We start from the raw sequence: 14,962 nt of genomic DNA on the forward strand, positions 1-14,962 counted from the left end.
ATCCATCCCCTCCCCATCCTTAAAGCTGTCAGCCAGATGCCGACTGTGGAACCCATTCATCCGTTTGCAGCGAGGGAGAAGGCACACACAGTACTGCCGTTTGCTGTTTGGGGGTGTAGAGGGGTAGAGGGTAGAACCACCTGTTAACTCAGAGGCTGGCTCGTGTGTAAGTGAGAAGGGCCCCGAGCCCCACTCCATTCTTTCCTTGAGGCCCCCTTTTCTGGCTGCAAAGCTACTTTTGTGATGTTCTCTGCCTCTACCCACCCGGTCCCAATAGAGAAAACACACCTTTGAAAGGAAAACAGGTAAGACCAAGCATCGAACCTAGGTTTGGGAAACACTCGGAGCAAGTGTGAGTTTGTCTACACCCTCAACCATGGAACAAAAATGAGAAATCAAAAGAAGAGAGTTGTTTTCAGAACTCCGAATGCAAGCATTTGTGTACATAGAGGAGAAAACCAGCGCTTCCGCGGAAAGGTAGAATGGGGTGGGTCATTGCAGTCCTGGACATGGAGCCTCAGAAGCAAAATCTCTATCATTTCACTGCCCAGGTTACATTCCCGTTGCTCTGCCACAGCAAGACCCTCTAAATCACCCTCCACAGTGTCTCTGACCTATTCTTGAAAATTTGCTTTAAATCAAGCTTTAGCTCTGTGTATGTGTCATATACCGTGTGGAGGATGCAAAATGGAAATTTTCTCTGGTGAATGTACATGTTGCTGGGGAAACCATATTTGACAAATGGTTTCCTAAAGAGCTAGCATTTGTGAGAACCTGTGTCTGTGCCCAGCACTGTGTGAAACATATAACATACTTTAATTATCTCATTTTATCATCACAAGAGTTCCCACAAAATAGGTATTACTATCTTCATTTAATACACAAGAAGAGTAAGGCCGAGGGAGATTAAGTGATACGCCCAAGGGCCTGGTCTAGTAGGTGGCAGAGCTTGGACTGCAGCCCAGGACTGTATCTCCAGATCCAGCGATTGATGTTCAGCCAGGACACCCCAGAGCTGGCACAATATTATACGCCTGTCCAGTTGGCTATGACCTGTCCCAGTTGTTAAATATTCCCAGTGTCACCTCTGTCCAGATCCAAACTCCATCCACTTTACTACTATGCCATTGCCCCTTAAAATAAATCTGAAAACCAAATAATTTTGTTCCCTTTGGGGAAATTTTGCCCCAGTAATGTGATAGCCACTTCCCGAGTCCACCTCTCAAAGGAATGACCAGCAAGGTGTGTGGGTTTCCTAAGGTTGCCGTAATAAAGCACTGCAAACTGTGCCTTAAAATGCTAGCAGTCTGTTGTCACGGTTCTGGAGGCTAGGAGTCCAAGGTATGGGGAGGGTTGGTTCCTTCTGCAAGCTATGTCGGGGGAAGAGGGGGTGAGTCTGTTCCATGCCTCTCTCCTAGCTTCTGGTGGCCTGGGGTTCCTTGGCTTGTAGATAGCCACCTTTGACCTGTGTCTTTTCACATCATCTTTCCTATGTGTGTGTCTGTCTCTGTGTCCCAATTTCTCCTTTTTATAAAGACACCAGCTGTATTGAATTTAGGGCCCATCTAGTGACCTCATGTTGACTTCATGACCTCTGCAAAGACCCTTTCTCCAAATAGGATCAAATTCTAAGATACTGAGGATGAGAACGTCAACATCTCTTTTGGGGAGGACACAGTTCAACCCATAAAGTGAGGCAACCTCCTTGTCCTCACTCCTGGTCCCAGTCTAGTCTTTCCTTCCCTCCCATCCCGCCCATGCTTCCCTTCTGGGCAGCTGGTAAGGGCCAACTATAGCCAATCAGTTGTAAGAAGAAAACCAACGGCTGCATGAACTTGTTCTTCCCCCTTTATCCAGCTTCCTTTCATCTCATGCCAGCGAGTGGCACTTTGCCCAGGCAGTCACTATGCCTTGCGTGTAGCAGGAAAAACAAAAACAGGACAGGCATCAGAGCCAGTAGAACCTGACATGTTTTAGCCTGAGGTCTCAGTGTGGTTGCTTTGGGGAACATCCAACATAGGATTTCCACTGTCCCGAGCGCATGACTGTGCAGTGGGGTTCTTTCAGTTGCTGATTCTCTAACTTTTTCCTACCACAGAGCCCTTTGCGGAGCTAAGAAAGGCTGCCAGCTCATTTTATAAAACCATACATACCCTAACCACCCAAGGTTGACCATGGAAGAGGAATCTCCATGTGCAAGGATGATTGGACATTGACAGCCCACTTCTTGTCCCCCAAATTTACCACCACTTCTGTCACCACTGTTGGCTTGGGGAAGGCTTTTTCTCTTCTAATACTTCTTCCCCGCCATGACTAGAAGCTTTTCTGAATCCTCCATGGCTTAGCTGTAGCATTTATTTAAACACGTCAGAAGACCCTGAGACCAGAAGGTTAATAACATTTCTCTCAAAAGGGCTTCCTTTTTCTTCCCATCTTCTCATGTCCACTGTGGACATGTCTCCCCCCTTCATACCCCTTGTGCCACCGAATGACTGCATCTTTGAATCCAAAGATACACCCAGAGTCGAGGCCACAGATGGGAACAAGCTCCCTCTCCATCCATCATGAGACCTGCCTTCCCGAGTTCTCAGCCTCCTCTGCTGAAACTGACTGACAGAGGCAGAGCTTACTCCCTTAAGGGAAGATCTTGCCCCAGAGCCTGGCCTTGGGAAGACCGCATAACCCAATCTCTATGCAAAAAAAAAAAAAAAAGGCTCCATGTAGATGGAAAGTTGTCTTACAGAAGCCCTTTTGATCACTGCCCTACAAGTTCTGAGTGTCATCCCCAACAGAAAATGCCTCACTAATAAGTAGTAGGGAGAACAGAGTTCCTTTTGAAGAGGAACCAGTGAAACAGTGTCGTCCTTCTATTAAGTGGACAACATTTGTATTCACAGGCTGTTAGACTGAAATGGAGAGTAGAGGTTATTCAGCCAAGTGAGGGTCCCTCCTTTTACAGAGAGGAAACTGAGGCCCAGTAAGGGAAAGTGATTTTCATACTGTTGGCTAGTGGCAAAGGTGGGACTAGAATCTAGCTCTCTGATTCCCAGCCTAGTACTCTTTAAAATATTGATCCATTCCATATAGCAGAGCACATAGACTGTCATATTATAAACCTTAATTCAAATACAGACCAGGTTACAACAACGTGGAAGAATTTCTGAATCATCAGTGAATCCAAAATGGCAGTCTAAGCCCTCCTGGATGAAGGGCTCTAAGCACATGAATATAACAGCAGAGGGAAAATATTTCAGAGGTTCCCTAATGCTAGTCAGTTCTGTCTCCTAGATGCCTCTTAAACTGATCCTTCTCCCCTGTCTTTCTGCCTCCACTTGAATCAACCTAGTCAAACCATTTCATCATCCCAGCGTGACTAAGAATAAAGTCCCAGATCCTCAACAGGGACCAGAAGGGTCTAGGTGTCCGGGTTTCCTCTTGCGTTTCCAGCTTCCCTCCTTTTAACCCTACCCTTCAGGCTCTCTGCTCCAGCCAGGCATAGTTCCTCAAAACTCCTCAAATAAGTCAATCTCCCCCTTCCACCTCTCTCGATCTCTTTCTCTGTTGCTTCTGCCTAGAAGGCGTTTTCTCCTTTCCACCTAGATCACTGGTTCTCAAACAGGGAGGATTTAACCTCCTCCCCCCTGCCCCCCAGGATATTTTGCAATATCTGGAGACGTATTTTTGGTTGTCACAACTGGCATCTAGTGGGTAGAGGTCAGGGATGTTGCTAAACATCATACAATGCACGGGGCATCCCTCTATGACAAAAAGTTATCCAGCCTAAAATGTTTATAGTGCTAAGGTTGAGAAACACTCAGTCTTCAGAGCCCCGCTTAAATACCACTTCTTCCATGAAGCCCTCCCATGATACTTTATATTGGTTGAGGGCCCCTCCCCCTCAGTGTGCTCCCTCTCTTCCCTTCTTCTCAGTCTTGGCATTTGGGAGTACTCAAGATAATGGAACGTCTACCTTCCCCACCAGCCCATTAGTTCCAGGATGGAATGGAGTGTTTGGTTCACCACTGATCTTGTGCCCTGAACAGTGCCCAGTGAAGTTAGGCATTGCTTTTTGCCTTGTTGACCCTGGAACACAGAGAAAGGTAGTTTACACAGGCGATGTGGCTTTTTACCGGGGGTTACATGGGTTTTGGAAGGCTTCAAACACAGACCCACAGAGACCCATGGTCAAGAGCACAGTCTGGAGATCCTGGCAGAAGTGGGTGGATATCATAATTCTACCACCTCCTAGTTGAGTGACTTTGAGGAGGTGACTTAATTTCTCTGGAATGGGTTTCATCGTCTAAAAAAGAAGCATCTAAATAGAACCTGTTTCACAGTTACCGTGAAGATGAAAAGACACAGTGTATGTAAGGCACCGAGCACCACCTCTGACCCAGGGCAAGGGATTAACCATGGAGAGGAAGCAAGGGCACTGGGATGATGCGATCGCAGCCCACAGGCCCTGGGTAGTGGGCATAGGGATGCGGAAGGAACATCTTGAGACTGCTGGTCAACCTCTCCTTCTGAACTTTCCCCATTCTAAGGATGTGCCTACAAACATCCCATCTTGCCTCTCCCTTGGGCTTGTTATGTGAACCCCAAATAGCTCCCCACCCAAACTACAGGGCTGCCTAAAAAATCACCTATAGGTAGGGCTGCGGGTAGCTTTCTGGACTATCTCTTACCCCCTCCACCCCAGACCCCCCTTAAGAGCTCTGGCTGGCACCCCAGGTTTCGTGCCTGGGTTCCACCCTGGCCCAGCCTTTAGGACGGCAGCCCATTTGGACCCAAGCTGACTCTAGATTTCTCTGTCTTCCTGGGCTCCACCTGTGGTGCCAGCAGGGGCCCCCACACCCTGTAACCTGCCTGGCCTCACCACCCATGGGGTCTGACACCTGGTCCACGGCCAAGTATCACGGTTCCCCTTGGATCTGGAGCCACCGGGGAATTCGAAACATTTTCAATGAAGGATGCCCAGAATTTGATGGCTATCCTTCCTTCTCCCCTGGGGGGAGGAGGATCTGTTTCCATTTCCAGGCCTTCTTGCTTCCTTTCCTCACCACCCCACTCTCATTTTAGGCATTCAAAAGCTGTTTTTAAAAGAGACAAGGGCCCATTTCCTACACTGCTCAGGTCAGCCAACAGAAGTGTCTGTCTGAAGATGGACAGGAAGTGGCTTGCCCTGCCTGGGCAGAGAGGACACCAGATGAGGCATGTGGGAGCCCAGACGGGAAATCCTTTAGCTCTGGGAGCAGGTGTTGGAGCCAAGCCCCACACAGGTAACCAGTGAGGTCCATGCATAGGAACCTCTTGACAGAAAGCCCTCCCTGTCCGCAGAAATGTGTGAGCACCAGGGCAGGCTCCAACAGCTTGGGGGTGGGGAGGGGTCCCCACAGCTGAGGGAGGAGAGGAGAAGGTGGCATCAGCTCAGCTGGATGGACACCCGGCTGCCAGCACATGGTTTTCTGTGACCACAGCCACCCACGCCCAAGGGGGTAGCAGCCCCTCACTTCGGTCTCCCTGTTTGGCTTTCTGCCCTGGGGCCTGTGAAACCTGATGGGTCAGTTTCTAGATCTGGGCTGATTCTCTTCCACTTCCTGGTTCTCACACCTTCAACTTCAGAGACCGTGTGGTTCACCTCCCCCTCAGCCGGCCAAGAAGGATGTGGGTGGGTAGTCCTCCCCCCACAAAATGTCCAATGAAAGATCTGATCTCCTAATCAGCAATTCTTATCCCTGGGGAGTTATTTAAAGGATCAAAACAGCTGAAGTTAGACCTCTGAAGATTTAAATCAGTGACTCGCCTCTATCCCGGAGACAGAGCTGTTCCTCCCATGCGGGAGGAATCTGAGCACAAGGAGCAGCCATCAGCCTCCTCCCCCACCACCCAGTCTGGTCTTGACGGGAAGAGCACTTTTGCCTCCTACATCTCTCTCTCTCTCTTTTTTTAAAGATTTTATTTATTTGAGAGAGAGAGAGGGAGCATGAGCAGGGGGATGGGGAGAGGGAGAAGCAGGCTTCCCGCTGAGCAGGGAGCCCGATGCGGGGCTCCATCCCAGGACCCCGGGATCATGACCTGAGCCGAAGGCAGATGCTTAACGACTGAGCCACCCAGGTACCATTGCCTCCTACGTCTCTTTTTATTCACTTGAAAGAAGCAGAGAGGTGACTTTCCCTGCCCCTCCCCCTCCTCCTCCCCCTTTCTGGTAATCCCTCCAATGTGTATAACACAATCTTCACTCAGTGCCTACTAAACATTTGCGTGATCGCATGGAGGGGGAGACAGCCCAGCAGGGTGGGGAGTTGGGTGAGGCGGGGGGCCACTGGGCACACAAGGAAAGGGGGCATCACTCTCCAGGGTCTCGCAAGCTTCCTGGCCATGGCTCTGGCCCTGCAGCGGAGGCTGGTGAGAGGAATCTTCAAGGAGTGATGGTTCACTCAGAGACGGCTGATAGAAAATAGGAAGGGGCCCCACCACAGACACCTGCCAGCCCCAGCTTCCTCTTGCCTGGGACACGGGGCCTCACGGGTCCTGAGCTGGGCACTGGCCCATCAGAAGACCCCTATTCCCAGGAAATGCAAAGACAAACTTGCATGAATGAGAACTTGAAGAAAGTCAGAGGCAGTTGTCACTGCAGGGGTGTAAGGTTGAAAAGAATGATAATAATATTAAATGACACTTGGGGTAACTTACTCTGTGCCAAGCCCTGTGTTAAATACTTTATGGCCATTATCTTATGAAATCCCCTCAACAACTCGTTAAAGAACTTGGGCACTGGAGCCAGGCAGCTTTGATTTAAATCCCAGCCTTGGAAGGCCTGGATGGCTCAGTTGGTTAGGCGTATGCCTTCGACTCAGGTCATGACCGATCCCCATATAGGGCTCCCTGCTTAGCAGGGAGCCTGTTTCTCCTTCTGCCTGTCCCCCCTGCTTGTGCGCGCTCTCTCCCTCTGACAAATAAATAATCTTTTAAAAATAAATAAATAAATAAATCCCAGCCTTGCCTCTGTCATGTTGTGTGCCCTTGGTAAATGAGCTAATCTTTCTGGGCCTCAGTTTCCTCATCTGTAAAATGGGAATAACAGTAGGACCTACATCATGGTATTCTGAGGATTATGTCAGGGAATACAAGTAAAGCAATGCCACGAGCATCCCGCACCAGGTGAGCACTTGACAAGAATTAGCCACAGTTAGCTTTGTTAGCGCCCCTTGTAGCTTATTCCTAGGGCTGCCACAACACGAGTCTCATAAACTGGTGGCTTGAACAACAGAAATTTATTGTCTCATAGTTCTGCAAAGTAGGAGTCCAAGATGGAGGTGTTGGCAGATTTGGTTCCTTCAGAGGGCTGTGAGGGAGAATCTGTTCCATGCTTCTGTTTTACCTTGTGGGGGCCTCAGGCGTTCCTTGGCTTATAGATGGCCATCTTTTTCCTCTGTTTCTTCACATTGTCTCACCTCTGTGTGCTTCTGTCTCTGTGTCCAAACTTCCTGTTTGTGTTTGTCCGTTTGGGCTGCTATACCAAGAGATGGCTCAGACAACACAATTAATTTTTCACAGTTCTGAAGGCTGGGAAGTCCACGGTCAAGGTAGTAGATTCAGTGTCTGGTGAGAGTCTGCTTCCTGGTTCATAGACAGCTGTCTTCTTGCCATGTCCTCATGGCAGAAGGGGAAGGGAGCTTGCTAAGGTCTCTCTTGTAAGAGCACTAATCCCAATCATGAGGGTTCAGCCCTCATGACCTAGTCACCTCCCAAAGACCCCACCTCCAAATACCATCACACTGGGGATTGGTTTTCAACACATGAATTTTTTGGAAAACAAACATTCAGTCTATAGTGGCATTTTTTTTTAATTAAAAAATTTTTTTTTAATTTATTCATTTGAGAAAGGGAGAGCAAGCAAGCAAGAGCAATGGGGAGGGGCAGAGGGAGAGGGAGAAGCAGACTCCCCGCTGAGCACAGAGCACAATGACACAAGCCCTACCCCAGGAGCCTGAGATCATGACCTGAGCCAAAGGCAGAGGCTTAACTGACGGAGCCACCCAGGCGTCCCTATCGTGTGTGTTTTTATAAAGACACCAGGCATATTGTATTAGGACCCATTCCAACGACCTTACTTTACCTTGATTACCTTTTTTGTAAAGATCCTATTTCCAAATAAGGTCACATTCTGATGTACTAGGAGTTAGGACTCCAACATATCTTTTTAGAGGGGACACAATTCAAGGCCAAGTAACTTACTCAAGGTCACACAGCTTGTTGGTGATGAAAGTGGATCCTAGAACCCTAGATTATTTGATGACAAATCCCATGGCAATACACCCCAGCATAAAACCCCAACACAATTCCACCTTTTCTGGGCAGGGAGAAAGAACCAAAGAGAGACATTCAGAGTCTGCTGTGTTAGAGCCTTTTCCCTTCTCTCTCCCTTCCTCCATAGCCTGCCTGCTCCAGGCTGAACTGGTGAACTATGAGCGAGTCAAGGAGTATTGCCTCAAAGTCCTGAAGAAGGAAGGAGAGAACTTCAAGGCCCTTTACCGGTCTGGTGTGGCCTTCTACCACCTTGGAGACTATGACAAAGCCCTCTACTACCTGAAAGAAGCAAGGACCCGACAGCCAACAGGTAAGTTGGCAATTGCTGTTTTCTTACCGTCAGTCCCCTCTGGCAGCTCCGGAGGCCTCCCCGTCGTGACGCACAGCTGTCCTGGCTGGCGGGGCCAGGTGTGGGGCAGGACCTGAAATGAGGAGCATGAACAGTCCATGCTTTTGCCTGGGGTCTGCATTCCAGGGAGCTGGGGCACCTCTTTTCAAATAGAATATGGAATTCTTTGGGGTTTTTTCCAATCCAGAAGCCAGCTCTCGCCGCTTACTCAATAAATACATATTGAATTCTGAGTTATGTGCCACGGTTTGTGCTGGGTGCCAGGGATGGAGATAAGAAGATGGAATCCCTACTTGTGAGGACCTCACACTCCAGTTGGCGAGACAGAATATGAATGGATACTCTTGGTGCTGAACTCAGCATCTTCCAGGAAGCATGCTCTGACTTCTCTGGTCAGCTCCCATTTCTTAGAGCCTGCATTACCTAGACTGTTCGCTCAAACTCATATCCACCAGCTCAGCCACTCATTCATTCCACAGACATTTACTGAGTAGGTCAGGAGCTATTCTAGATGCTGGGTAGATAGCAGTGAATAAAAGGAAGCTGCTACCTTCCAAGAGTTTATGTTATAACGGAGGAGGAGGGACAGTAAACAAATGGACAGATAGATAATGTAATATTTAGTCATGCTAAGTGCCAGGAAGAAAATAAAGCAGAGTAAAAGAATCAGGAGTAAAGGGGGTGCTGTTTTACATCAGGTGGTCAGGAAGAGCCTGTAACATTTAAACAACGAATTTGACTTGGTGTTATCATGGTTGTTCACATGGCTGGTTTTTTAAAAAATGCAGTTCTCCATCCAAGAAGGATTTAAGAACTTCAGGATCAGTTTACAAATATCCAAATGCATACTTTTTTCTATATTCTTAAAGAATGTCCATATCCCTTATCTTTATTTTTATGTGTCACCGGTTCTTTTTCTGTATATAAATTGTGTTCTATACTCTAGGCAACTTGAGGACTAAGAACTGAACCCATTTGACAGAATTTTCTTGAACACCTCCTATATGCCAGCACTGCTAGATGCTACCCCTGGCATTTCTGAGTGTTAGCATTCATATGACATCCCAGGCAGGCTGCTCACTAATTTAATGCCTTAGAATGGGGGGGAAATGCCCCCGTTTCTGGGGAGGTGGGTACCTGACCTTATGTAAAGGACAAAAGTAAGACAATGAAGCAAAGTCATTTTAAACTCTTTAGTTTAAAAAATTTACCTTCAATGAATATTTATTGCTCACTGGATGAAGCACGTTCAGACTTCTCTATTTCGGTCCTCACAGCAGTTGTATGAAGAAGGTACTATGCTCCCCAGGGGAGGCAGGCTGCCAAGTCGGATGCACCACTTAACCACGGGGCTCTCAGGGCATCTTCGTCTCTCCAGGGGCTCGGTTCTCCCCTTTGTCACAGCGAGGATGAGGACCCGTACTTGGCATGATTGTACTGATGTGAAATAGATGATGAGGGTAACAAGCGTGGCACAAAGTAGGATTCTGTGTAGACCCGACAGTTCCCCGCGCCCCCCCACCCCGCCCCGCCGCCAGGTGCTCCCTAAGGTGTGTTTCCCTCCTCACAGACACCAACGTGATTCGGTACATCCAGCTGACGGAGATGAAGCTCAGCAGATGCTCCCAGAGAGAGAAGGAAGCCATGTAACAGCTGCTGCCACCCCAGAGCCAGGACTCCCAGGCAGCCCCCCGTGAAGCGCCCCTCCTGGGTTTTGTTCCCTTCTCCCCACCTCCTCCGGCTGCCCCTCAACAACCTGTCTGCTCCCAGTGTGAAAAGAAGGAGACATGCAGGTTTGGAACCTGGCGGGTTGCCTGCCATGGAGACACCCCTTCTCTAGCAGGCCAGCTACTGAGAGGGACCTGACTTCCTCGGGGACAGCCGGAGAGGACTCTTACAGGGTCGAGAGTGCTGTGGCAGCTTTGACTTTGGCCCGTGCTTCTGACGGAGGCAGAGCCTGCTGGGTGTACCAGCCCAACGGCAGCAAGCACGGAGCCCATGGGCTGGACCCCTCCACACTTTGCCGACAGACCCGAGCATCTCAAGGCAACCGTGACAACTCCAGGGAGGAGAGAAATACCAGACGCCTCCGGTGAAGCCAGCAGACCATGAATTTGTACACTGGATTCCTCGCCCCCAGTCACCTCAGCCCCTGCCTCCCTCCCTCCGCTTGTGGTCTGGGCCTGGCTTTCTTCTCTCCCCCTCGGGGATCTGAGACTGCCAGGATGCACATGCCATGGAAGCCCACTCTCCGTGCCCTCTGGTGACCACACATACCATTCTCCCATACTCCCACCCAGCAGGCAGCTGCGACAGCAGGGCGGCAGGGTGAGGTGGGCCAAGGCTGAGCACTGAGCGCCGAGGTGATGGAGGGGAGGGGCGATGACATCCTAGGGGAAGGAGCATTGTATAGCCTGCGGGATCGAACTGTGGACTAAGTAAGTGTAAATAAAAATAAATTAACAGGCAGCAGTTCCTGTCATTTCTGTTGGAAGCAGCCCATTCCCTCCCTCAACTCTGAGTCAGAGCTACGTACGGCTTCCCCCAAAGCAAGGGGCCATTTGTCTGGTGGTAAACAATGTTGGCTGCCGCCTTTGTGCAGTAGAGTGGGCTGGTGCTATGGAGCCTGCCCAGGGACTTGGCTTTGTGGGAATGTGTACAGCCTCCTTTTGATGAAATTATCTGGACTCAATATCTAGCACATAGAATGTGTTCAACAAATATTTGTTGAATGAATAAATTATGACTGCAGACTGGCTCTCCTGCCTTAAATTAATTTTAGCCCAGCCTAGTCTCCTGATATCTATGCTCTACGCTCTGCCATGTTGCTCTAGTCAAATAAGAAACATTTACTGAGGGCTTATTGTTTGCCTATCATTGTGCAATACACCGTGCGACAGAGGATGTAGACCCAGTCTTTAAGGAGATGGAAGAGTTAAGAAATACTCATATGAGATTATCACCAATGACACCTTTAATTTATATGATGCTTTAAATTTTTCAAAGCACTTTCGTGTATTTTTTGTGTGATTAGTGAGACAATACTGTACAAATTAAAATATATACAGATGCAATAATGTTAATAGTGAGCATTTATGAAATGCACTATCCTCAGACCGTTACATGTATAATCTCATTTCTTTCTTGCAATGACCCTATGAGATACTCTTCACATTAGGTGGATGAGGAAACTTAAAATCCAGAAACATTAACTATCCCAAGGTTATATGGCCTTAAGTGACATAGCTAGGATCTGAACCAGGTCTGTCTGACTCCAGAGCTCTAGCTCCTAACTAACCTATTATTCGTTGCTGCTCTACATAGTATATTGAGTGGTTACCACCATTAGGGAGCAGGACGGTGCGTATTCAGTTGAAAAGCCTTGACTATGGCCGTGATGGTACCTGGGCTGCCTCTGTATTTAGTCCAAGGTTAAAAAAGGTCCCTAACACCAGACTCCCTAGTGATCGGGGCAGTGACAGGCCAGAAAAGACAGCCGAGACCTAGCAGTTATTTCTGTGTATTATTCATTCTACTTTCTGATGTCAGCACATATCCAAACCCACCTAGCCTTCCCCCAGCATTGGGGAAGGTTCACAATTATAGGCAGAGATTGAAAGGAAACACAAAGTTAATTATGGGTTCTTTGTGTAATCAGAGGCTCCACCACTGCAGGATCCAATCACTGCTGAGGGGCCCAGAAGCCAGCAGTCCAGGTTATATTCACATAGCTCCCGAAAGGCTTCCAACGGGGCCTTCAAGAAGGTGCTAGAAATACCCAGGGGCCCGCAGTTGCTTGCCTATAGCTCACTTCCAGAGAAGAGAAAAAGGAAAATGCTGTTATAGCTGCCACATTCTCCCCCAACCCCTACCAGATCCTTCCCTCTGCCCTCTGCTTCCAGAATGGCTTCACATGTCCCTGACTCAGAACCGTCCTGCATCATACACAGCATAAGCAGATGTGCAAAACTCCCCCGTTCCCAAGCCTCCAGCCCAGAAAGCTTGCGAGTTGGCAAATTGCTTGTCGGGATCTGAAGGATGAGGATGAGGTTAGAGGTGGACTGCAGAACCAGCTCAAACCACCAGGGTCTTCCTTTGGTCTTCATGCCACCAGGAAGGACTCAGACCAACTATACCCAAAACAGAGCAGGAGAGAGGTCTTGCCTCAACAAGTAAGTTGGGGCAGAGCTGTACAGATGGGGATAAGATTGTCGCCATCCTTCTAAAGAGAAAGGTGGAAAACCAGAACTAGGAGAGGACAACCTTGGGCACAGGCCATCTGCCTGTCTGGTGGTTCGCATACACTTGCTTACTGGAATCCATTCACTGTGACCCAAAGTTAAGTGATCCCAAAGTAAAAAATTGCCTGGGGGTGTTGTTCGATGTTTGGGGTGGAGGGATTGAGCTTGCTGTGCATTTGTCCAACAGAGACTTCAGAAAGCTGTTAAGCAAAATCAGGTCTATTCACCTTAGCAGACCTTCAGCTTCCTGTGCCCCATCCCTCCCCAAAACAGGGACTGTGATTTAATGACACGCTTTGTTTGCAGATGTCACTGCTGAACTAGACCTGGAGCACTAATCCTGGATCTGACCTGCTTTGTCATCTCCTGCTTGGACTTTTGTAATAGACTCTTTGTGGAAAAAAATTATACTTTTCTTGTTATTGTTATGAAAGCCTCACATGTGTATTGTAGAAATTTTAGCAGGGGAAAAAAAGACAAACTCCACCTCACCATCCTACCACCCTAGACAAACATTGCTATCCTTTTGGACTTATCTTTCAGTTCTTTTTGGTATAAATGTACACATGCACATGATGGTTTTTTTTTTTAAACAAAAACTGGATTACACTGTGTATATTCTTTAGTAACTTACTTTTCAAAATGTGTATTTATATTTTAGAATATGTAATACACACACAGATACAAAATTCAAAAAGGACACAAAGTTCTATAGTAAGAAGTAAATCTCCTTCCCACCCTATCTGTCAGCATCTAGTTTCCCTCTGATTACTTGTACTGTATATCCTTCTAGAAACATTTATGCATTTTCAAATATATGTGTATATATTCTTTTGTCACAAATGGTAGCATATCAGACACACTTTTTTGCACCTTGTGCTACTGCCCTTACTATATTATGAACGAAACATTTTTTGTGTCTCTCAAACTTTTTCAACAGCATCCTCATTATGCGGATGGACTCTCACTTGGTAGCCCATCTCCTTATAGTGATTATTTCATTTGTTCCCATTCTCTATTGTAAATAATGTTGCAGCAGACATTCTTGTAGCTAAATTTTGCACACATTTATGGCTATTTCCTTGGGATAAAATCCAAGAAGGAAATTGCTCAGCCATCCTTTAAGAATTTTGATATATGTTGCCAACTGCCCTCAGAAAGTTTGTACGAAACTTCACACTCTCCTATTTGCAGGCTTGAGAGTGCCCTGTTCCCTGCAACCTCACTAAGAGTGGGTATGGTCATTTCCCAAATCTTTACCAGTCCAGTAGGAAAATAATAGTATGTCAATGTTATTTGAACTCACACTTCTTTGATTATTAGTGAATAACATCTTCAAATGCCCATTGACCATTTGTACTTGTTCCTTTGTGATTTTTCTATTTATTTGATATTGGTATGTTTATCTTTATTCTCAATATGTAATTTTATTAAGAATATTATTTTTGTCAAGAAACATTGCAAATATGCTTTCCAAGTGCTTTGCTTTCAAATTTTGTTTATGGTGCTTTTTGACACATATAAATTCTTAATTCTGCAATTAATTTGGATCTCTGTTGCCAGCTCCTTGTACCTATGGTTCACCCTCTTGTTGCTGTCAGAGCTCCCCTTCTAAAACACAATCTGATTCTGTTACTCCACAGCTTAAACATCTTCAGTGGCTCCTCACCCCTTTTAGGATAAAGGCCAAACTCAGCATAACACACAAGGTCCTCCATGTAATTTCTCCCACGGACTCTTCCAGGCTCCCCTCCTGGTCCTCTTCCAAAGGTACCCTACATCTCACCGTTGCACAGCTCCTTGTGATTCCCCAAACCCATTTCTCTGGGTCTCTGAGCCTTTCCATGTGGTTCCCTCTGCCTAGTTGGCCATGCCTCACCCCTCCAACCCCCTCTTTTCCTTGTTAACTCCTATAGGACTCAACCGAGGCATCACTGCTCCAAAGCTTTCCTTGACCCCATGGTCTGTACTCCTATAGCAACATGAGCCTCCCTCTGTGTAGCATTTGCTACAAGGAATTGGAACTTCCTATTTATGTTTGTCTCGCCCACTACCTGGCTGA

General features: G+C 47.5%; 1 protein-coding gene across 1 annotated transcript in view; it reads left to right on the forward strand.

Annotated features, from left to right (window-relative positions):
* The window catches only part of TTC9 (tetratricopeptide repeat domain 9), a 33,446-nt gene extending 19,002 nt beyond the window's left edge, over positions 1 to 14,444 (forward strand). The window contains exons 2-3 of the mRNA XM_045901119.3: positions 8,438 to 8,620; positions 10,230 to 14,444. Of these exons, the coding sequence (XP_045757075.1) occupies positions 8,438 to 8,620; positions 10,230 to 10,309 (263 nt within the window). The 3' untranslated portion in view covers positions 10,310 to 14,444. The remainder of the gene's footprint in view (positions 1 to 8,437; positions 8,621 to 10,229) is intronic.
* Positions 14,445 to 14,962: the final 518 nt, after the last annotated feature.

This window comes from Mirounga angustirostris, unplaced genomic scaffold, assembly GCF_029215605.1.
Source record: "Mirounga angustirostris isolate CCGP_5_RB_7025 unplaced genomic scaffold, mMirAng1.0.hap1 SCAF_9, whole genome shotgun sequence".
NCBI classification, from domain to species: Eukaryota; Metazoa; Chordata; class Mammalia; order Carnivora; family Phocidae; genus Mirounga; species Mirounga angustirostris.